General features: G+C 41.7%; 1 protein-coding gene across 1 annotated transcript; it reads left to right on the forward strand.

Moving 5' to 3' along the window:
- Positions 1-6,589: 6,589 nt before the first annotated feature.
- Pgk1 (phosphoglycerate kinase 1) lies at positions 6,590-24,596 on the forward strand. Its single transcript, XM_051178653.1, has 11 exons — positions 6,590-6,718; positions 13,118-13,168; positions 15,608-15,763; positions 15,876-16,020; positions 17,930-18,033; positions 19,658-19,777; positions 21,646-21,760; positions 21,968-22,147; positions 23,336-23,513; positions 23,763-23,861; positions 24,160-24,596. The coding sequence occupies exons 1-11, from the start codon at positions 6,654-6,656 to the stop codon at positions 24,198-24,200; spliced, it is 1,254 nt and encodes a 417-aa protein (XP_051034610.1). The 5' UTR covers positions 6,590-6,653; the 3' UTR covers positions 24,201-24,596.
- The last annotated feature ends 429 nt before the right edge of the window (positions 24,597-25,025 follow it).

Raw genomic sequence — 25,025 nt, forward strand, 5'->3', positions numbered from 1 at the left:
CATGGCAGTTTACAACTGTCTGTAATTCCAGTTCCAGGGGATCTGACACCACCACACATACACACATGCAGGCAAACACCAATGAATATTAAAAGAAAACAAAAACAAAAACCAACTTCCATCAGGGCAGTGATGACCCACACCTTTGATCCCATCACTCAGGAGGCAGAGGCAGGTTGATCTCTGTGAGTTTAAGGACAGCCTGGTCTACAGCATGAGTTCCAGGACAGCCAGGACTGTTTCACAGAGAAACCCTGTCTCAAAAAAATCAGTAACAACAACAACAAAACTAACTTCCATAATGAAATCATTCAAGAAGCTAAGGTCAGTCTGAGCCTCTGATTGGACATGATGGGAAATAGGGTGGCTTTGTGAAGTTTCCTTGTTAAGCCTCTGGAAGATGTGACTCATGGCCATTTCCTGGGAACTCAGGCATGGATCTGGTCAGAGTACATCTTCCTGGCCAGTATTTAATTAAAGCTTGCTACTGATGGGATTAACACATGCTATGTGCCCCTCTCCATAGAACCTCTCACAGACTGGTGGTTACTTCAAAGTCAGCAAGCACATACTAACAAGATGGAGTCAGTTCTAGGGCTATATGGTCATCTAATCAGTCAATGATATTGCATTGCTTTTGATATATTCTGTTGGATACAAGCAATTGACAGATTCAGCTCACATTTTAGAGGTGAGATCATAGGGGCCATCTTAGAATTCTTCCTACTGGCCAGGTGTTGGTGGCGCACACCTTTAGTCTCAGCATTCGGGAGGCAGAGGCAGGTAGATCTCTGTGAGTTTGAGACCAGCCTGGTCTATGAGAGCTAGTACCAGGAAAGCCTCCAAAGCCACAGAGAAACCCTGTCTTGAAAAACAAAATCAAACAAACAAACAAACAAAATAACCAGAGAGAGAGAGAGAGAGAGAGAGAGAGAGAGAGAGAGAGAGAGAGAGAGAGAGAGATTTCCTCCTACTGTTCTCTGGGAAAGAGCAGCTGAGATTCATATGGCAGTAGTAGATTGTTAGGGGCTTCTTCTAGGAACAAAATTCATAAAGGTGTAAAGAAATGAGTACAGAGAGGGAAAGGTTGCAATGGTGGGTTCAGCCTGTCCTACAGACATCTCTGAACCACAGATGGGCTTCTAGAACTAGCCAAGAAATGAAGCATACAGTTAGGGCCTCTATTGAGACTCTATTGAGCAATTGGTGTTTAGTGGATGCTCCTGGGAATGGGGGCATACCATAGCAAGGTAGTGCTCTCCACATCAAAGACAAGTTTTTAGAAAAGGAATTAACTATGAGCTATCAGAAATTAGTATTCTCAACAATTAAGAATCACTTCCCCAATTCTGAGCAAAATGTAGTATCAACATTTTACTTAGTAATTTAAAAAAATCTCCTGGTGGTAGTACATGCCTTTAATCCCAGCACTCTGGAGACGGGTAGGGGCAGGGGCACAGGCAGACAGATCTCTGTGAGATTGAGGCCACTCTGGTCTGCAGAGTTAGTTACAGGACCGCTAGAGCTACCCAGAGAACCTGTCTTGAAAAACAGACAAAAAATACAATGAATAAAAATAAATAAATAAATAAACCCCAAAATTTCCTTCACAGTTTCACACATTTTCTCAGCTCTGTGAATAAAAATCATTTGAGCCTAATAATACACAATATACTAAACACGAAATGTTTGGGGCTATACTAAGAGCTGAGTCAGTATTGTGTGTTAATGAGCTTCCCATAAGCACAGCAAATAACTGAGATAAATAGACTCATAAAGAGAAAGGCCTTCAGAACTTTCCATTTGCAATTGATTGGCTTTGTGACTTTGGCTGATGGCAACACATGAGAGCATACTTGTTCACCTCATGGATGGAAGCCAAACAGAAAAAGACCTAGAGTCCCATATTCGACTGAAGGGAACACCCCCAGTGAGCTCAACACCTCCTCTCAGGGCCCGCCTCATAAAGATTCTGTTACTTCCCAGTGACACAACACTAGTAGAGCCTTACAACAGGGACCTTTGGAGGACACAAGACTCTCAAATACAGCATGCTACCGAGGACAAAAAGGTAGTGCTATTGACCCAAATGCCAAGATTAGTGGAAGTGGATACAGTCTGGAGAATGAGAGCTCTTTTCCTGACCTTTACACAGACATACATTCAGGAAAAACACCAATGTACATAAAACTAAAAGATTACTTGTATGAAGGAAGGAAAGAGGAATCATGTCTAAACCATAATTTTTTTTTTAATGTGTATTGACGTTTTGCCATAGGTGTTGGTCCCCTGAAATTGGAATTGCAGACAGTTGTGAGATGCCATGTGGGTGCTGGGAATTGAACCAGGGTCCTCTGGAAGAGCAGTCAGTGCTTTCAACCACTGAGCCATTTCTCCAGTCCCATGCCTGAGAGTTTTAATTACCTCAACGTTTAACACTATGATATGGCTGAGGAAAATGATAATGTAACCTTACCCCATTAATGGAAGTCTAGATTCTACAAATTTCAGTTCTGTATTTGTGCTAACCAGACCTCTTCTCTGCCCAGTTCGAAGCACTGAAGTATGAATCATACATAGACAGCTCAGTCACTATCCAACATGTAACTGTTAGGGTGACTAACCATTGCAATTATACCGGGATTGTCCTAATTTTAGCCCTACAAATATTGTATAATATTGTATGCCTTGGTCCTAGGTATACCAGACAACTGTTTACAGTAGACCACCCGGAATAATAGGAAATTACTGGCATCCAGGAAGTTCTTAAATGATTGGTCAGTTAATACCCACTTCTCCTCTGCAAAGGCAAACCATTCTCTTGATGTTCAGCACCACAGATTATTTTGAGACACTGTATTTTAATATGGGTAATAAAGAACAAATGTTACATCCTCATGGCCCATCATGGGCTAAATTCAGTTAGCAGACATGTTTTGAGTCATGCAATACTAGCTTGCAAACCCTTTTCCTCCCTACTTAATGTTTTAGTTGGTGAACAGTTTTCACACACACACACACACACACACACACACACAGAGAGAGAGAGAGAGAGAGAGAGAGAGAGAATTCATGTAACAGCTTCAACAGTCAGAACAATGAGACAAGGAAGGGGCAGGGTATTTACACAAACTCAATGCATCTTTCTGCAAATTACTTACTGATTATGGTAAGGTAAAAAAGAATAAAGGCAGCAGCTGGGTATGATGGAATATATCTGCAATCCTAATACTTGGAAAACTGAGGAAGGCACATCGCTGCATGTTTAAGGCCAGTATGCATGCTTTACATAGTGAGTACTTGGCCAATTACGAGTTACATAGCAAGACTTCATCTAAAAAAATTATGGGTAGTTTCAGGGACTGCCTCTGCCACATGATCGAAGTTAATATCACTAGTAGTACAGCAACAAACATCATATGCTTTATTTTTTATAAAAATACTTTTATCTTTATATTTTATGTGCATTGGTGTGCAGGTGTCAGATTCCCTGCAACTGGAGATACAGACAGTTGTGAGCTGCCATGTGAGTGCCAGGAATTGAAGCTGGGTTCTCTGGAAGAACTGTCAGTGCTCTTAACAGCTGAGCCATCTCTCCAGCTCCCATCATGTGTTTTCTAATAACAGTGCACTGAGCACACAGTGCACACCTTTAATCCCAGCATTCAGGAGACAGAGGCCGGTGGACCTTTGTGAGTTTGAGGCCAGCTTGCTCTACATAGTGAGTTCTAGGCCAGCCAAGATGACATAATGAACACCTATCTCTAAAAACAAAATGTCAGCAACAGTGAAGTGTGATGTCTCAAACCTTTAAACTCAGGGAATGGAAAGCTGAAGAAAGAGCATGGCCATGAGTTTAAGACCAGCCTATCCTGCATACTGAGTCTCAAAATAATCATCAGCAGCAACAACAAAATGTCAATGAAGTGAGTCTGGTGGTATATGGTCCTAAAAGCAAGGAAGTAAGGAGGCTGGCCTGTAGGGCTGGAGATGTAGGTTAGTGATAGAACACTTGCCCGGTATGTTGAAGACCCTGACTTTGATGCTCACGCCACTAACAAAAGAAAGCAACCTCATTTCAGTGTATGTCTAAGACAAAGATCTTTCCAAAAAAATCCAAATCGTGGAGAAGTGGGGATGGATTTGTGAGGAGTGAGGGGCGAATATGATCAAAACACACTGTATGAAATTCTCAAATAATTCTATTAAACTATTACACAACTATATAGTTGCCATACCTAAAATTTTAAATCAAACATCCAGTCAATAATAAGAAATTTCAAGTCATTCCATAAACATGTATGTGGATATCAATGTTTATGATTGGCTTGTTTGAATTAGGATAGTAAGAGGAAACATGAACCATACTTCTTTGAAATGTCTCTTACATACTTAAACATGTAGTTTTCCAACTGTCTTTATGTCCTTGCAATTTAGAAAACTGGTTTTGTTTGTTTGTTTTTGGTTTTTCGAGATAGGGTTTTTCTGTGTATCTCTGGCTGTTCCAGAACTCGCTCTGGAGACCAGGTGAGACTCTAATTTGGAGATCCACCTGCCTCTGCCATCCAAGTGCTGGGATTTATGGCCTAGTGTAGAAGTCGTTTATAGTTATTTTCCAACATTCTATTAATTAGCAGCGAGTTAATATATGTAAAGGTCTGACTTTTTTCACTGATCTCTGTTGTTTCTCCGAACAGCACAGTTTCATTTTATCTCATTGACCTAAGTTGGGTCACTGTCCATTCCCAGACCACTCTGTGACAACAGGGCATGTGGGGGATGGGATTACCAGACTCAGACTTAGGTCAACAGTGATTTATCCCTAGGTGCTAGGATATAAGCCTATCTTTGCTGAGCACTGGTCACTAGCTCAGTGCTCTATTAAATCGGATTTCTGCAAGCAGTTAAGGTGGGCAATAGCTACTGGTGAGGTAACTGAATGTAATGAATGGTTTCTCTGTTCTGCTAGGATGAAAACTGTGTTTTTAACATTGTTATAACACCTAAGCGATCTGGTCCATAGTTACCTTGCCTCACGCATATAATTGTGGATTTCTTTATTTTCCTGTTATCACAGGTTTCTTCTCATCCTAGGCTTTCTGTTTCTCACTGTTATTTCAGACCAGAGATGGCTTAGCAGGTAAAAGTGCAGCTCCTCTCTCAAATTCATGGCTTCTTTTTCTTTGTGTGTGTATACCTAAATATGTAATTACAACCATCTCATTCTGTATAAAGTTACTTGTATGTATATGATTTCAGACCACTTGGTATTGAATAACCAATTGGGAGCGCTCAGCATTCTTCAGTTGCCTGTAGTTCTTTGTCTCTTCCATGTCATGTGTCTTCTGTTACCCTGTTTTTTTTTTTTCTTTCTCCCCATGTTCTCTTAAAATCTATTTTTCCCCCTTGTGGATAAGTATCTGCCCTCTCCAGTATATATGCTTTTATAAAATCCGCATATGAGAGAAAACACATGGTATTGTCTGAGTTACTTCGAATAATACAGTAATTTCCAGATGGTCTGGTTAGTTACTCCTGGATCTCAGTGGGAGAGGTGGAAACAAGCGCTAGGAGAATGAGGGAAGAAGGGCTTACATTTCTCATGTGCCCTTCAATTTCCTATGCAGCTGTCACGTCTCAGGCTGCAGGCAAGCGTTTTATCACTGAGAAGTATCCTTGGCCCAAATTAGTGTCAGTAGAGATTTAAAGTTTTCTTCAGTGCAGGAGATTGGCTCTAGGGCCTCCTGCATGCACTTTACCACTAAGTTACACTCACAAAGGAATCTAAATCCCAGTGGCCCAGGATTGCAATAATCACTTAGAAGCTCTGCAATCTTAGGTAAGACACTAAACCTTTGTCCATCACCTTTAATAACAGAACGTACTTAGGCGTTTTATGAGCATTGTTAGTTAACATGACACATGCTGAATGTATTCGCCATTACAATGAGTAATATAACCAAGGCAATTACATTGTATTTTTTATTATAAAGGAGGAGGAGGACCTGGTCCTTTTTTTTTTTTTTTTTTTTTGACTAAGTAAGGCCTTGGGTAGAATTCCTTTTGGGAGCTGAGAAAACAGAAGATTCCGAAAGGAGATGGCATTTGCAAAGATTTTGAAAAGGCCCCTGGGAATTTCACCAGGTGGGGGTGGTGCTTTTCCCAAGGCGGTCCGGAGCATGCGCTGCTGAGCAGCCGCACTGGGCACTTTGGCTGCACAATGGCCTCTGGCCTCGCTCACATTCCACGTCCATCCCGAGAGGCCAACCCAATCCCTTCTTTCGGGCCCCTTAGTGAAATCTTCTACTCCTCCCCCAGTCAGGAAGGTTACCCGCGGCTCGCGTCGTGCTGGACGTGACAAATGGAAGTCGCACGTCCCACCAGCTCCTTGTAGATGGACAGCGCCTCGGAGCAATGGAAGCGGACCAGCGTTCTGGGCTGCAGCCAATAGCAGCTTTGCTGCTTCGCTTTCGGGGAAGCAGCGGCCGGGAAGGGGCGGGTCCAAGGGCGGACTTAGGGGTGGAGCTAGGGGCGGGGCGGGCGCCCTTGGTCCTCCCGCAACCCGGCGTTCTGCTCGCTTCAAAAGCGCACGACCGTTGCAGTGGTCTCCTCTTTCTCTGGTCCCACCGTCTCGTTCCTACCGTGTTGCCAAAATGTCGCTTTCTAACAAGCTGACTTTGGACAAGCTGGACGTGAAGGGGAAGCGGGTCGTGATGAGGTAATTCTGTTCTGCCTCTCTCACGCCCTCCGGGATCTAGCACAATCTCTCTGGCCCTGGCAAGCACGCTTTTCCGTGCACACTAAGTTGCGTCTGGTTTTCAGCTGGGTCTGGGTGTCCAGGGTTTGCAGAGCAGGCCTGTTCCCCTCACTCTGTTGGGGTGGAGACAGTCCGGGTTTGATGTTTCCTAACAGCTTTTCTTACAGCATAGAAAGCGACCAATAGTGACTTTTAGGTAGTGGATTCCCACCGAGAAAGGGTTCAGATTTTTAGGACTCAATCCTTTCCCCTCTTCTGAAAGCCAGTTTTGTCTCCTGTAACGAGATGAGACCTAATGCTTATCCTGCAAACCTCTAGGCCCCAGTTGAGGGACCTTGAAAGGTCATTTATCTAATTTCCCTTCCCCCACGGTCTTTGGACCATCCCTGACAAATTTGAAACCGCCCACGTTTCATTGGTCCTGTACAAAAGGAATTCTTTCATAGAGGATGTTGATCGAAATACTCAGGAGTGGAGGTTTCTCCAAAGAATTGTGGGTCGGAGGGTGAGGCCCACTGGTTGAAGCTCTGTACAGCTTATGTAACAGGCCTGCTTCCCTACCTTGCCATTGGACTCCTGGCCTTGGGGTTTGCATCAGGATTGTGACACATACAGGGTGTGGCTACTCGGAGTTAGAGGCCTCTAACCTCACCCTCAGAGGTGACTAGAGAAGCAGGATGTTAGAAGTGAGGAAGGTCCCACACACATGGCTCTCTAGTCCTTACTCAGCACACGTGGGTCTTGGTCATTTACCAAGTTGGCTTCTCCCTTACCTAGCAATCACTAGTGTGTATGGAACTTCTACCTTTCTGCATTTCACAATTTATAATGTGTGCCAAGGGTGAAGGATAATGGTTAGCTAAATAACTGGTGGGCTTGGCTGTAACTATAGGACCCAGGGGTGGTAATTTTGAAGGGCCATAGGGCAGTGAACTGTTCTGCCTTGACCTTTTTTGGAAGTGCTTGATTGATTGGCAGTGTGTGAATGACGTCATCCTGGTCCCTTTCACAATTTGGGCCAGTTTGAATGAGGGCATCTTAGATACTAACACGTGTAAGGGAGCAGAGGCTCTCCTACCTCTGCAGCTAGGAATTAGAGAACTGTACAGCCATGTATTTCATCGTAGCCAATGCTACTTGGCAGGTGGCCTTTTCTTGCTGTGCAGATACCCGGAAGCAAGTGTTCATGCAAAGGACTCACTTTACCCCAAGTGGGATAGACCTTAATCCCGATGGAGTAGAGATCCCAGCCACCCAAGGATTAAATAAAGGACAGGCTCTAGCTCTTCCTGGCGTTCCAAGGGGATGGAATTGACCCTGTGAAACAAAATGTCGATGTTGGCCTGCAACTAGCTTAACAGGTTTCAAATATTCTACCTCCAGTGGCTTGAGACTGGCCTTTCTAGATGCATGCAGCTGCTGAAAACAGTGGGGCAGTGTATTGGTTGCCTTCCTACGATTGCAGTTTGGGGCTTTAAGGATTTTAGAGGAAACTGTCTTAAGGAATTAACTCTGGTTGGGGGTTCAGAATGGAGGAAACAAGTTTTCTCTCTTTGCACCAAATCAAGTTTCATTTAACAGGTTAACCTTGGGCCTAATGGTTGGCTAGTTGAAAGTTACTGAACTACTTTTAAGTTTGTGGCAGAACCAGGACTAGAGTTTGGGAGTCTTTAGTCACCAATAGATTCTCTAAACAAGTGGACTTGATGGCCCAGGGACAGGTTGAAATAGATTTTGTTGGGGTTGCAATCTCCCTTTTGTGTGGTGGGTACATTGTACTTTTAAGGCCACGCTGGCAAAGTTGCTTTGTTTCCTCGTTATTAATGCATCTTGAATAGGGATTTGCATTGTGGGCTTACATTTTAGAGGAATCCAGGCAGCCATTCCTGGGTGAGCTCAATACCTTTTTGTTTCAGTGCTTTTTGTGGTTGTTGCTGGCAGTACTTCAGAAATGGCTTCTGAGCAGGGGCTGTTTCACTTGCCTCATTTCTGTCCTGTAGAAGGGTACTCTTGTCTAGTCTCTTGGTTGGAATTGGCAAGGGAAGATGATTTGTTGTTGGGATAACTTAGTTTTCGATGTACAGGGGAATCAAACACTAGGTATTTTGTTCTTGCACTTTCCCACTGAGTCACACTCCAGATCCTTTTGGAGCAAATTTAAAACAGCCAGAAACCCCAACAGGTTCCACTTGAGCCTTTTTTCCCCTTCCAACTCTAGTTGATTTTTACCGGGCCATTTGAGTAAATTTCCTCCTGATTTTTGTCATGTCATTTCCTTTCTTTTCATTCAGGTTACTAGTCATCCTTTGCTGGTAAAGTACTTCTCTCTTTCTTGTACCTTCCTGTTTTTTTTAATATTTTAAAATTTAATTTTTTCCCAGCTTCACTTGTTTTGTGACTTATGAAGCAACAGTCCTGGTGGAAAGAAGGAAAATGGAATCACACACTATTTAGCAATCAAGACCATGAAGCAGCAGATGGGCATGGCTCCTGAGTTTTTAGTGGAGCTGGGCCTGGAATCCCGAGCTTTCAATGAAGATGTGTCTTTTGTTTTTGAGACAGAGTTTCTCTGTAGTCCTGGCTGTTCTGGGACTAGCTGTGTAGACCAGGCTGGTCTTGAACTCACAGGCTGGCCTCAGCCTCCCAAGTGCTGGGATGATGGGTGATGCCCAGCAAGGCTTGATATTTTAACTTTATGAGGTTTTTTTTTTTCTTTTCTTTTTTTTTTCTTTTTTATTTTATTTAATTTTTTATAACAAAGTGAGGTTTTTTTATTTTGCAGTGATTACAAATTCCTAGAAGATTGCAGAGATTGTACAGAAACTCAGGTTTTCCCAGTGCCTGCATATCACATAACTGTAGTGCAATGTAGGAAGTAGGAATTTGACACTGGTGTAAGGGGTGTGTAGTTCTCTAGCATGTTATCATAGGCAGGTTTGTGTAGCCACTACCTCAATCAAGATATAGGACTCTTTGATCACCAAGACTCTCGTGTTACTTGATTGTAATTATATTCTCCATTTTATATTTCTGATGCTTACTGACCTGAGCTCTCTTTTTAAAACTTTTGTCATTTCAAAAATATTATACATATTCATACAGTGTGTAACTTAGGGATGCATTCATTTAATAGTTACCCATGTTGGTACATGTACCAACAGTATATTTGAATTGCTGGGTACTTTTCCGAGTATGGGTGTATCACAGTTGAATCATTCATCCATTGGAGTCTATCTGGTTTGTTGCCAATTTGGGGCTTTTACAAATGAAGCTGCTATGAGATTTTTTTTTTGTTGTTGTTCCTGTCTTAGTAATGGCCACATGCTGTACTCTTTCGGGTAAAACACCTAGCATTGGCAAGCGTTCTGCCACTGAGAGATAGCTTTCCAAAGGTGCTGTAACATTTCCTATAGCTGTTAGGAGTGTACAAGTGATCAGGTTTTTTTTTTTCATCCTTATATCAGTATTTGGTAGTAAAGCTGACTGGCAGAAATGAATATATACTAGGGAGGCTTTTTAGCTACCAGAAGATTAAAGCATCAGACCATAAGAAATTGGAATTTCCCCAGGAATCTCATGCTCGGAGAAAAGCTTGGGCCATTTTCCAGCACAGTTACAACCTCACAATGACAAAGATGGGTCACTGAGGAGTTGCTCAGTCAGATGTATGTAACCCTGCCCCTGTGTTTTCAGGTTCCTGAAGATGGATTTAGAGAGTTAGCACTGGATTACTTTGTCTCTTTTGGTGGTGACATTAAAGCAATGTCTTTCTGATTTTTTTTTTTTGGTTATTAAAGTGACTGTTCTAATTGGCTTATCAGGGAAGGGTGGCTGAACCTGGCGTCCTGGGAGCATAGACTGCCATCCCAAGTTTGGTAGTTGTCATTTTTAATTTTAGCCATTGTGATATATTTGATACCTGAATTTGTCCTTAAGGTAAAGCTTGAGTATATCTGGGAAGTGGAAAAGGGTTCATATTCTTTTGATACCTGAATTTGTCCTTAAGGCAAAGCTTGAATATCTCTGGGAAGTGGAAAAGGGTGCATATTCTTTTGATACCTGAATTTGTCCTTAAGGCAAAGCTTGAGTATATCTGGGAAGTGGAAAAGGGTGCATATTCTACAAGAACAAGTCCTCAGAAGAGAAACTAATGGCAGGCAGAGTTGGGAGTCTAGGAGATGCTAGGTGAAGGCTGAAGGTAATCAAGATGGCAGTGAGAAAACTAAGCCATTTTTCATCAGTAAACTGATAGATGCCATCAGTACCTGGATAGAAGCCACAGATGTTTGGGTATTTTAGGCCAAAGGCATCCTTAGGTTTTGGGGGCAGGGAGAGCACTATTTACCCTGTGCAGTTAACCCTTCTATTCATTATTAGCCTTCCTGGCTTGAGGCTGTAAGAGGCTCATGGTAATGGGATACCTGACCTGATTTGGTCTGAACTTGAAGGCTGCCAAGGGCCTCCTCGGAATATTTAAAGAGGATGCCTTAGGTGCCAGAAACCAACTAGAGTGTACCTCATTGTTCAGAGGCATAGTGCCTTTTAATTTTAAAGGCTTTCTTAAATCTCAGTCAAGAGCTGTGTCCCCCAAGCTCCTTGTAAGGTAGATTAGTGTTCAGGGCATAGAGGAAATCAGTGATCTGCAGGATGTATGGTTGTTGCTACTGACAGGAAAGACCAGTGAAAAGGGCAAAGGGAAAAGATGGAGCTTCACAATCAAGGACAGTACCTTAGTGACTGGTACTAGGTCTTTTCTTAGTAATGATTTTAATATGGTTGATCTTTCAAACAGCAATTACAATTTGGGAAATCATTAACATATAATAGCTAACATTTACGAGATAGTATGTACTGCTTCTAAGCCTTTTATCATTCACTAACCTGTTTCTCTAAACAACTATGAGCTGGATACTACAGTCAATCATTTCTCAGGTTTAAGAAAAGTTAATAAGCTGGGCAGTGGTGGCATAGGTATTTTAATTCCAGCATGCAAAGGTAGGCAGATCTCTGTGTTTGAGGTCAGCCTGATCTACACATTGACATCCAGGAAAGCCAGGGCTATACAGAACTGCGCCCCCCACCCCCCCCCAAAAAAAAAAAAAAAAACCAAAAATTAATTAAAAATGGTCTTGGTGCATGTATTGGTACATTAATCTAATACTTAATCTCAGTGGTCAGGAGATGAAAGGAAGCTAGGCTACATAGTCTGTCACAAAAATTATGGGAAACAAAACTTAGACATTAAAATCAGTCACCATACAGGAACTAGTTCAAAATAATTGGTTCCTAGTGGTAAAATAGGCTGGGGATCTATGTGAGCAGTAAAACATTTGTCTGTCTTGGCCAGGCACTGGATTCAACCTCCAGCACCACAATAAAAAAGAATAAATCAGGCAGTGATCTTGCTAGGTCAAAAGAGGAAGTGTCAATATATTAGCTTTTATTCTGATCACTTCCTGTTGGTCAGCGGGTTGAGGCACATTTCACTCCTTTTTTTTCCCCCTCAGCTTCTTTGAAAGTGACCATGTTGAAGGTCATTGTGTAACTGGATTCTGGAGTCTAGGTTTTTTTTCCTATTACTGTGCCAGACATTCTCCAATAGTTACAAAAAATCTCTTGATGTGTTTTATTTTTCAATTTCTTTTATTTTGGGGGATTTTGATTTCACAAGGAGCCAGTATCACAATAATTGGAATCAAGGTGCATATCCATTTTTTGCAATTTGAAATTTCTTTTTCTTTTTTCTTTTTTTTTCTTTTTTTTGGTTTTGGTTTTTTGAAACTTTCTCTGGCTATCCTGGAATTCACTTTATAGACAAGGCTGGCCTCTAACTCAATGAAATCTGCCTGCCTCTACCTCCAAAGCACTGGGATTAAAGAAGTGTACCACCACTACCCAGCTGAATTAGCTACATATCTAAAAAGGTACAAATCATATATTCAAATTACTATGAAATGAGCATGTTTGTAAGTAAGCAAGTCAAGTAGGATTTAAGCCCACTCTACAGAATCATTGTTTGGCCTGTCCCAGTCACTTTGATCCTGTCTTGCCAGGCACTGAGTACTGTCTTCATTTAATATGTTTAAAAAGATATTGTGTATGTGTGTGCATGTACGCACATGCATGCACAAACATAACATGCACATGACAAGACATAGGTGTGGAGTTCAGAGGACAACTTGCAAGAATGGTTTTCTTTCACATGGGTCTTTGGCAACAAGTGCCTGTACCCCCTGGGCCATCCTGTTAACCCTCTATCTTTTAATGCCTCTCATATTTTGAAGGTGAGATGGTTCAAACTTTTGAGGGACCAAGAAGTGGATCATGGCTCTGATACTAAAGCCTTTTTTTCTTTTCTAGGGTGGACTTCAATGTTCCTATGAAGAACAACCAGATAACAAATAACCAAAGGTAAGATTACTAAACTGGTCTTGGGTTTAAGATGTATGAGTATATGGGGTGCAAATTGCTTTTCATACTGTGGAAATACAGCATGGAAAGACTTTATGACTTTGGTTCCTCACTAACCTTCTTTCTTGACAGTGTGGAAACTAAGTCTAAAATTTATGAAAAGAAATCAAAACAAATCACCAGAAAAAAAATGTGGTGGTGCATGCCTTTAATCCCATCACTTGGGAGGCAAAGGCAGACATCTCTGAGATTGAAACCAGCCTGGTCTATAGAGTTATTTCTGGGATAGCCAGGTCTATAGAGAGACCTTGTCTCAAAAACCAAACCAGACAAACCTAGTTTGAGATGGTACATGATAATCTCAGTGCTTGGAAGGTTGGATTTAGAAGGACATAATTAAGTTGCAAGTAGCATGAGCTACAAAGCCAGTTTTAGGCCATTTTGGCTATATTAAAACTTGTCTCAAAAAACTAAAACAAGCGAGGGGAGTGAATATATTCAACATACATGTGTGATGTATTAATAAATATTTTAAAATAAAGCTAAACAATACTTGAGCATCCTTCTAAAAAGTCCCCCACTACCAGCAAAAACATCCTGAGAAAGTCTAACTTGTTTTAAGAATAATTTCAAGAAATTTGGTGATACTATTTTAAAAATAAAAGTTAAAGGTTAATTGAATTTTCTTGCAAAACAAACTATGTAAGAGAATGATTTTTAACATCAATAATTTTAAACCTACATGTGATTTTACTAGAGTTTGTTCTAAAAAGCCCAGATAAGGTATTTTTGGGGGGGGGTGTTTGGTTTTCCTTTGCCTCTAAAACGGAAGACTTCGGGAGTAACACTTTCAGTTAGTTTAGTTCCCCGGTTTCTTGGATACTAGCTTCAGAAGCAGAATTTCTTTGTAAATGTGTGTGTGTGTGTGTTTGAACACGTGAGGTCTGTGAAGTTACAGGTCTTTGTAAGCCAGCTGGCATGGCTACTAGGAATTGAATCCAGGTCCTCTACAATAGCTGTAGGTCTCCTAAACCACAGAGTTAAGGAGTTAAGGCATCTCCAGTGCCTGTGCAGAAGCAGAATTTGTAGGTCATAGTACTGTTGCATTTGTGAAAATTCTGTAAGAACGATTTTATTTCCAAACATTTTTTTTTTCTGAGATAGGAACTCAGCATCTGCTGGGCTTGAGCTTGGGGTCCTTCTGCCTCAGCCTTTCAAGTGTTGGGTCTGAAGCATATGCCATGTCTGGCTCTCTATTTTAAATTAACTTTTATTTATTTATTAATTTTGTTTACACTGTTCTGGCATGCCTACACACCAGAAGAGGGTCCTAAAAATCATTATAGGTGGTTGAACTACCATATGGTTGCTGGGAATTGAACTTAGGACTTCTGTAAGAGTAGCCAGTGCTCTTCACCTCAGCCACCTCCAGTCCCTTAAATTATTTTAAAATTTATTTTTCACATCAGTGTTCTGTCTGCATGTATACCTGAAGAGGGCACCAGATCTCATTGCAGATGTTTGTGAGCCACTATGTGGTTGCTGGGAATTGAACTCAGGACCCAGAGGGGAATAGCTAGTGCTCTTAACTGCTGAGCCATCTCACCAGCCTCATTTTAAAAAAAAAAAGATTTTATGTGTATGTAGAGTTTATTTTTTGTGACTGAATCTTACCTCATTTTTTTTCTCCATTCAGCTGCTAATGGGGTGAAGTCTTCATCTTAGCCATTGTAAACAATGCTACAATAAATGGGTTTACAGTATCTTTTTGAATGCTAATTTCATTTCTTTTGTGTCTGTACCCAGTGGCTCTGGTTACAAAGGTGTCCTCTACCTAGCAGCTCCTGACATTTCAGGGAGGAGGTACTTACTGGTCATGCATTACTTGCCATAGAGTAGAAACAGTGAACAGCTGTTGTCAGCAAACTCGGGTCACTTTAAAAGCCAAGGTTTATAGACATTGTCTCATGTATTCCAGGCTGGCCTCATTTGCTAGGTTACTGGGAATGACCTTGAACTTCTGATCCTCTTCTACCTCCCAAATGCTGGGATCACAGGTGTGCACCACCATGTGCAATTTGTCCTGTTTGACCCAGGGCTTTGTGCACGCCAGGAAAGTACTTTCCCAAGTGAGATACATAGCCATCCCCTAAAAGCCAAGGGCTAACCTCCCAGGCAGATCCTGTTGTAGACTGCAGCTTCAGGCTTGCTAAATTCCTTTCTGCATGAGGAACAGGTCCATGATGAGGCTGTAGTTCCAGGTGACAGGTTTGTATTATGTTTGTCTTCACCTGACCACAAGCCTGGATCCTGCAACCCTCAGACTTGAACCTTGGAGAAGAAAGGGCATTTTATAGTTTATGAAGTCACTAGTTGAAATAATCCCCACTAATTCCTAGAAAGAACATTGTTCTATCTTCTGTTTTCTCTTGGTTATAGGATCAAGGCTGCTGTCCCAAGCATCAAATTCTGCTTGGACAATGGAGCCAAGTCAGTGGTCCTTATGAGCCACCTGGGCCGGCCTGATGGTATTCCCATGCCTGACAAGTACTCCTTAGAGCCAGTTGCTGCAGAACTCAAATCACTGCTGGGCAAGTGAGTACAGGGCTCTGGTGAGCTGTGGGAGGTGAGGTAGTCAGGCATGCTCTCATTGGTCCTCAGCTGTCAGTCTGCTCTAGTCTTCATTTCTTGGTCCTCCCTCCCCCAGGGATGTTCTATTCTTGAAGGACTGTGTGGGCCCAGAAGTAGAGAATGCCTGTGCCAACCCAGCAGCTGGCACTGTCATCCTGCTGGAGAACCTCCGCTTTCATGTAGAGGAAGAAGGGAAGGGAAAAGATGCTTCTGGGAATAAGGTAGGACCTGTGGTTTTGATATTACTGGGCCTTAGGGTCTGAATTTGTAAGAAGAGGCCATGATTAAAGAATAGTGGAAGCTCATCTTGATTTTTCCTCAAACACATACATGTAAAAACGTACAAATGGGATCATGGATATACAAAAACGTACAAATGGGATCATGGATATACCTCATGGTAGTGTACAATGACCTGGATACAGTCCACAGCACTGCAGAAACAAAACAGTTGTTTAATTGCAAGCATGGCGAGTTATGAATTGTCACAGAGTACACACAGTGTACAACCACTACCACTGAAGGAATGGATGTGACCAGCACTGTACAAGCTCTCTACCTATTCGCTTTTTTGAAATACCTTTGAAAAATACATGAATGTTCCTGGCTAACCAGAGTTTTCAGGGAGTGTAATGGTCATGGTGAGAGGACTTAAGGCATTGGACTTAATTGAGACAAGGTCTCATGTAGCTCATATACTGTGTGTAGGTAAGGGTGGTCTTGAACTTAATGTAGCCTACAATAACCTTGAATGAACCCCTGATCTTCACCTTCCAAGTGCTGGGTTTACGGGCATGTCCTGTAACCTACTCAAGGCATTTTCTTCTGAAATGGTAGTGTTTTCATTTGAGTCTCTGAGATAAGTAGGTACAGGTGTCATCCAAGCTTGGGTTTCAGAAAGGCAGTCATTTTGCTGAAGGTAGTGGTACTGTTGCTAGGTAGGCTTTATGGTTCAGTCCATTATATCTGCAAGTAAATGTTGGGGTCTTCATGGCTCATGGTCAGTTGCAATTGTATTATAGTGTGTGGATCTACTCACATGCCATTGACATAAAGGCTATAGACAATTCACAAGACTGGTCACTAGACTTTACCACAGAATGCAATTAAATGTTAAAACTGCCCCTTTGAGCATGATTTTGGATTTGCCCTTGGATTAGCCAAGGGCACTTCCTAGTACTTTCCACTCTTTGGGTCTTTAAAGATGAACAAAATGCTCTGAGGGTATGTATCAGTCCCCTTTTGACTTGTGACATTTATTAAGGTCATTTGGAGTGCTTGCTTACAAGCAGTTTCTTTTCTTAGCAGCACGGGCCCTGAGCTGGCCCTACCCTGCTTTGATGTGGTCTTGCTGCAGTACTACTCAAATGCTAACCTAAAATTCTGTGCCCTTTTAAACTGAAATATAAGATGCACAAACTTTAGTGCTTAGAAATAGCAGGAGGCAACTGGAAAGTTGATGTACGTTTTATTCAGTCAGGAATCAGTGAACCTACTATACTAGTCACTGACATAACTCTTAGTTAATTAACTTGCTATTCAATGTCTTAGAATCCACAAAATTGCAGGAATCCAGTCATACGTTCAAACCGGACACAAAGTGGGGGCAAAATTCAGTTTTTTTTTTTAAACGGGTAATTGTCAGCTCAGTTCTGGAAGAGCAGCAATGGCTCCTAACCCGGGCCATCTATCCACCCCTATAATTGAATGTTATTCAGTGTATTCACATTGTTATTTTTAAAATTAAAATACTGCCTTCCCATTGGCAAAATCAAAAATGAGAAATTTTTGACTTATTTTCTATGGCATCCTTTCAATGAAAAGCTTGAAATTATCCTATTTCCCCTCAAACATTCTTTAGTTTGGTTTTGATGTTTTATCACATGCATTTTGTGTGTTTGTATGTATACATGTAAATGTGTATAAAAGATTTTCAGGGGGTTTATGAGATAAGAAACATCCAAAGGACCTGGAATATTTGGACGAAAGAATAGACCTTGCTGGTAATAGTAAACCTCACCCTACTAACTCAGGGTCTTAAAGATGGTGTCCTGAAATGCTTGTGGAGTTCTTTTTGGATCCATCAATATTTCCTATGTTTTACTTTCCTTTTTAAATTTTTATTTGCAGATTAAAGCTGAGCCGGCCAAAATTGATGCTTTCCGAGCCTCACTGTCCAAACTTGGGGATGTCTATGTCAATGATGCTTTTGGGACTGCACACCGAGCCCACAGGTACCGAGAGACTTGTCAGTACTAGGAAGAATACAGTTATTTTGGAAGCTTGAGCAGTTCAAAATCTGGGTTGTTTTTAGAGATTGCCAAACTATTTCATCTATTGTGACTTAAAAAGTCAAAAGATGAAAGAATTTATGGGCTTGTACTCCTAGAACACAATGTATCCATTGAAGTCAGAGAAGGAACTCAAGGTCAGCTTACTGACTTATTCACTGGATACGTTCAGCAAACTTTGAGACAGCCCTGACTGACTTGGAATTCACCATGTAGATCAGGAAGGCCTTGAACTCAAACACTTGCCTCTGCATTCTGAATTTTGGTATTAAAACTAGGAACTACCATGCCACCAGTGCTAGCCAATTTTCTTACAGTCCAGGAGCACCAACCTAGGGATGGTGACACCCATCATGAATTGGGCCCTGATGCATCAATTAGCAATCAAACAGTGCCTTACAAACATGTCCATAGGCCAACTTGATCAAGAGGTTTCCCCTTCCAAGGAACTCTAGGCTGTCCTGAATTGACAGTGAAATCCCAAGACATAACATCCTTTTAACTTCTATCTCTATTTGAAGCTATCTGGCTCTTGTTAAATATCTTGATTCAAAGTGGAAATAGAGACAAAACAGTTGAGTAGTTAAGCTTTTTGTGGAGCTTCAGGAAGAAGTTTCCCTAACTTTATAGATTTTTTTTTCCTTTGAGAACTTTATTGAAATATTTTCTCAACTGCTGATGATACTGTGAATCTGTCTGCCTTTGATCTATTAAACTTTTAACTCAATATCTTTCTTTTACCATTCATAAACATGAATGTTTTGGCTGCATGTTTTTCTGCATCATGGGCAGGCAGTACCCTCAGGCCAGAAGAGGGTATCTGATTCCCCTGGGGCTGTAGTTACAGAGGATTTGGAGCTGCCCTGTGGGTGCTGGGAATAAACCCAGGTCCTCTGCAAGGGCAGCAAGTGATCTTCACTGCTGAGCCATCTCTCTAGCCCCTATTGGGTATCTTATATTTTATTTTTGGTTGTGAGCCTAGCCTTTAACAGCTGAGCTATCTCTCTAGCCCTCTTATTTTTTTATTTTTAAAATTTTTTTCTCATTAAATCCTGCCCATAGTCTCCCTCCTACTCTCAGTCTCCCCTCCGACTTCCCCTCTCCCCCAGATGTGTCCCAGGGATAGCAACTGGACATGGCACAACAAATTACAGTAGACTAGGCATATATCCTCAGCAAGGCTGGAGGAGGCAACCCGGTAGGAGGAAAAGGATCCGATAGCAAGGAAAAAGACTCATATAACATTCGCAATGTTAGGAATCCCACAAAACACTTAGCTACACAACCATAACCATATACATTAGTATATGCAGAGGACCTAGCTCATAGCCTAACCTTAGTGGGTATTGTAAATTCCACCCCAGTTGATTGCTTTTCTTTTCTTTATACTTGATCATAATGCATCTCAGATATAAAATGGCTTTATTGAAGTTTAGGGATGAGACCATGGTCTTATCCCAAATGATGAAAGCATTTTAGTGGTAAGGAGCTGGCTTCTGGGTCTGGGAAAAAAATGGTAGAATTTGGCTGAATTTGGAATACATTTTCTTTTTTTCTTCCCTCCTAGCTCCATGGTGGGTGTGAATCTGCCACAGAAGGCTGGTGGATTTTTGATGAAGAAGGAGCTGAACTACTTTGCCAAAGCTCTGGAGAGTCCTGAACGACCCTTCCTGGCTATCTTGGGAGGGTATGAAGAGAGCACTGCTTTAAGTAGTGATAGCCTGGTAGTTGTCCATAACTTAGGGTGGTTTATGATTAGATGGCACAATCACATTGAATGACTGAGGAGAATTTAATAAAGCGACTGTTCACAGAGGTGAGGGTGGGGTTTAGGGGAGGCCCTGCAATAAACTGGGATTAGTAATGGCCATCAGCATACGAAGATAAGGTAGTCTTACAAAGAGGTAAGACTGATTAGAATTGTAGTCTTTACTCAGGGGATGTGGGGCTGGTCATCTTCACCAGGGAAAGAAGATACTTGTATTTTTTCCCTTCAATTTCCAGTTGGGACACCCCCTTATTGGCCAAATTTATCTGAAACAGAAGGCATGGGAACCTCTTAATATGTATTGTCTATGTAGGTCAGCTTCATGGGACAGAAGAGTGTAGAGAAGGGCAGAAAATGGTTCCTCGGGGAAAATGGAAACAGATCCATTGAAGGTGGTCATCTCAATCCTCGAGGCTCCTTTCCCCCCTTTAAGATAAGGTTTCATACCTCAGGCTGGCTTAGAAATTGCTTTGTAGTCCAGGATGATCTTGAGCCCTGAGCTTATGCTTCAATTTCCTGAGTGCTAGGATTACATGCTTGTGCCACACAGTTTCAAAGTTTGTATCTTAGAGCCTGGCAGGAATAACTATGAACTTCCTTCTGTGTTAAGTATCCTTTAGACCTAATTCTCTAGATCACATACCTGTTTTATGTTTCTTATGGGGAAAGGCAGTGTGTGGGTAATAGTAATATAATAGTTGAGCCAAGTGAAGGTTGAGTGGATACATTGCACATGGTAAGGTAGGAACAAGGAGCTGAACTGCTTGGATGAGAAATTTGCCTTTTACTTGGCATAGCTGTTGAGTACCATGATCCTTCTGTGCTGTGTTTCTCCCCACATGACTAAGCACACTAAGCATTTCCTGATGGAAATTGACTCTGGAACTGGGAGTCAGTTTCTCGTAGCAGAGTTCTCTAGGTTTCATGAGCACTGTTTCAGGGTCCTGAAAATAACCCAGATGGATGTAGTAGGTTTTTGTGTTGTCTTCTTGCAAAAAGGTTCCTGGAAACACTGAACCTTTTGTTCAGTGTTAAAATCATCAGACTCTGGTTTTTGACTTGAGATTAGTATTTGCGTGGTTCTTAGGTTTTCTGAAGATCTGGAATATGGGAGTGACTGCCACCTGCTGGTGGGGTTCAGATTTTAAAATAAGACTGAAATACAGCAGTCTTCCTTTAACTGCAGGGCATTTGTTGCAACATCTCTGAACACTTGAAGCCAAGGATAGCATAAACTAGATAGGCTGATATTTTTCTGGAACTATAGACAGCAGACAGACATTGGACCTGGCATGGGTTTTGGAAACCTTAAATCCCACTCCTAATATGCCTCCTCATACAAGGTCATACCTCATCCGTTCCAGATAGTTCAGCTGGGGACTAAGCATGCAAATATGAATCTATGGAGACCATTTCCATTCAATTATAGTTAATAATCTGGCAATCTGGGCTTTGAATTTTGGATGGAGATGTGGTTGTATAAATAAGGCAGGTTTGTTTTCCTGCTTTTGTGGTGCTGTGAATTAAACCCAGGGTTTTAGATGGAAGACAAGTGCTTTCATGCTTAGCTATACTCTTAACACCCAAGTTGTCCTTTTTAAGCCCTTGTTCTGGTGCTTTCTTCAAAGGATTTCTTCAAAGCATAGAGTATTGGAGAAACATGGCCAAATTAGGCAGCACTTTTGCCACTTTGGGGCATTTCCTTGTCCCCTGCTCTGTCTCTTGAGGTTTAGCACTACATTCACCAATTATGTGCTTGTGCTAATGGTGCTTGCATTCTCTTCTAGAGCTAAAGTTGCAGACAAGATCCAGCTGATCAACAACATGCTGGACAAAGTCAATGAGATGATCATTGGTGGTGGAATGGCTTTTACCTTCCTTAAGGTGCTCAACAACATGGAGGTAGGAAACCAGTGGCAAATGGCTGTGAAATGGCTCTGGAGCGATAGCAAGTTTATGTGAATTTAATGTGAATCCTAAAAACATTTTCATCTGTGAAGCTGCTTGTCTTTTATTCCTGTATTTATAGTACGTTATGCTTCTGTCTCCTTTGAGTCAGTCATGTTCTTAGTTTAACTGCTGATCTTTATCTCCTTTGCTCTCATGTAGATTGGCACTTCTCTGTATGATGAAGAAGGGGCCAAGATTGTCAAAGATCTCATGGCCAAAGCTGAGAAAAATGGTGTGAAGATTACCTTGCCTGTTGACTTTGTCACTGCTGACAAATTTGATGAGAATGCCAAGACTGGCCAAGCTACTGTGGCCTCTGGTATACCTGCTGGCTGGATGGTGAGTCAGTTGGTTGTTATGTAAGTGATCACAAACATTCATTTATGTAGCAGATGTGGCAGCGGAGATAGAGTTAAGCATCTCATAGATGTTAAAATGCAATGCCACTGAGCTGTGCCCTTTCCCCCCCCAACAAATGTTTTATATTAATAATTTCCATGGGACCCAAAGGACAGGAAATGTTGCAGTGGGCACTTGGGCACTTCCATGGGGGTAAAAACGGGCCTATCAGTATGCTGCTGTTTGTCTGTCAGCAAACCCATTGAATGTCTTTCAATGTTCGTTTAACACTATATTGGAGATAGCACTATTTATTCTCCATGGTTTCAGCTGCTCTGGGTGCTCTGGGTTAGTAACTACAAGCCATTGTAAACAAACTTTCAGGTCAGCAAGATGGCTCAGGAGCTAAAAGCACATGCTACACAAGCCTGATGAGCTAGATTTCTGGAGCCTAAAAGTTCCAAAAGATGTCTTCTGACTTGTACATGGCACATTCATGTTCCCCATAATAACAATGATAATAAACAGTAAGATAACAGTAAGATAATGAGTAACAGTAAGATAAACATGTTTTCATATAGTGCTTACACTGAATTGTAAGCACTATATGAAAATGTTTGAAAGACACACACATACACACACATACACACACACATATATATATGTATATATATATAGTCAGATCCAGCCTCACAAAAAAACAAAAAGGAGGCAAATTCTTTAGCACTTTTTTGATTTACAAAATCAAACCCTAGGAGTGGGCTTTAACATGGGAGCTTGCAAAGCTTCATGGACATTATGATATATGGGAGGGTTGAACGTAACTGATGTGGTTCAGTGTTTATCAGCCCCTATTGACATCTCATAGTTGTGGCAAGGCATATGTAAGATGTCACTAGCTGCAAGATGTCAGTTATGCTCATCCCATCTTATAGCAACCAGCCAATATCTCCAGCCAGTATAACATACTCGCTTGATAGGCAAACTTGACCTAGGTTGAGAAGCACCAATGTAGATCTTGGCTGCCATTCAGTAGCATGAGGTTTTGCCTTGTTTTTGTCAAGGGGCATATGTACATTAGAAATTTCAATTTCTAATGTTTGTTCTGTGGTCTTGGTGGGGGTGATATTTGGTCCTAGTAAGTTTCTTTTAATAGTTCATCCTCATTTGTTTCTCCCCCCCCCCCAGGGCTTGGACTGTGGTACTGAGAGCAGCAAGAAATATGCTGAGGCTGTGGCTCGAGCTAAGCAGATTGTTTGGAATGGACCTGTTGGGGTTTTTGAATGGGAAGCTTTTGCCAGGGGAACCAAGTCCCTCATGGATGAGGTGGTAAAAGCCACTTCTAGGGGTTGCATCACTATCATAGGTAAGGGATCCTGTACTAAACTCAAGCTAGTACAGTGTGGCAGAGCTGTATTCAGGGGAGGCAAGGGGGTAGGGGAATATTTTCTGGGTCTTTAGGCTCTCAGGAAAATCTGATAATTCATGGAGGTGTCATTCTTGGGGGATCCTCTTGAGATGGAGTGGGGAGTTCATTAGTTACATTTTGGGTTGGGAAGCACACGGTTTGACAGTTTGGATGCCAAAACAGTTTTCTCTGGGCTTCATTCAACAGGTGGTGGAGATACTGCCACTTGCTGTGCCAAATGGAATACAGAGGATAAAGTCAGCCATGTCAGCACTGGGGGTGGCGCCAGTCTGGAGCTGCTGGAAGGTGAGGTTATTCTCTTGTTTTGGTTTATTAAAGGCAGGGTGGGGAACAGAGTGAATTAGTTTGGCCAGTTTTGTCACTAGGAATCATATCTAAAGACAAAGCACCTGCAACCTACTTGGTGGGAGGGGTGGGTAGGAACATGTTTTAATTGACCTGGGACCTAGCATGCAGAAGTTTTGGAACTCCTGCCCTATAAACCTAACAAAGAGTTGGCATTTTATCAGTAAGACAAAGGGGCAGATGTAGTTTAGTGGGTCTTACAGTAATGCTGTCTGTATATGTGCTCTCTCAAAAACAGGTAAAGTCCTTCCTGGGGTGGATGCTCTCAGCAATGTTTAGTATTTCCTGCCTTTTGGTTCCTGTGCACAGCCCCTAAGTCAACTTAGTGTGTTTTCCACATCTCCATTTGGTGTTAGCACAAGACTCAGCTAGTGGCGGAGATGCAGCACCAGGAACCCTTAAACACTTGCACAGCATCTCAGCTCATCTTTACTGCATCGGGATTTGTCTACATTCTTCAAGATCCCATTTAAATCCCTTAGTGGCTAAGTGCATTCTAGAGTGCATCTATTTATATTCTGCCTGTAAAAGAAAGTGAGCTATAAAAGCTTAGTTCTCTTTGACTAGCTTCTGGTTAGCTTGGTCACTGTTTATGATGCAGCATGGAAATAAGATGAAATTCCAGCTGTAGGTTTGGAGAAGTTGATGCTCTATTAATAAAGATGTCCACTGAAACTGGAGTTTTCCTGTCATACTTTTGTAGGAAGGATGAGAATAGAATCTTTTTCTTTTTTTTTTTTTTCAAGATAAGGTTTCTCTATAGCTTTATAGACCAGGCTTGCCTCAAACTCGCAAGATCCTGCCTCTGCTTTCCGACTGCTGGGATTACCACCACTGTACAGTGAGAATAAGAATCTTGATGGGATCGAGTATCCACATTTTGAATGGAAGGGTTGGGGCTGCAATACTGGGGAGGTGGAATTAGATAAATGCCTGTTCCTTAATGAAAGCCTACTCTTGATTTATTACAAATGTTTTCCAGTTCTTTTTTTTTTTTTTTTGATTTTTTTTTTTCAAGGCTGGGTTTCTCTGCAGAACAGCCCTAGCTGTCTGGAACTAGCTCTGTAGATCAGGCTTACTTTGAACTGACACATTGGCCTCTGC

The sequence above is a fragment of the Phodopus roborovskii genome, unplaced genomic scaffold, assembly GCF_943737965.1.
Source record: "Phodopus roborovskii unplaced genomic scaffold, PHOROB, whole genome shotgun sequence".
Classification (NCBI taxonomy): domain Eukaryota; kingdom Metazoa; phylum Chordata; class Mammalia; order Rodentia; family Cricetidae; genus Phodopus; species Phodopus roborovskii.

Excerpts from the sequence above, each read along its gene's own strand:
- Pgk1 (XM_051178653.1), top strand. The coding sequence starts at position 6,654 with ATGTCGCTTTCTAACAAGCTGACTTTGGACAAGCTGGACGTGAAGGGG. Across the intron at positions 16,021-17,929 it reads AAGATGCTTCTGGGAATAAG|ATTAAAGCTGAGCCGGCCAA; the intron begins GTAGGACCTGTG and ends TTTTATTTGCAG. Across the intron at positions 23,514-23,762 it reads GGGTTGCATCACTATCATAG|GTGGTGGAGATACTGCCACT; the intron begins GTAAGGGATCCT and ends TTCATTCAACAG.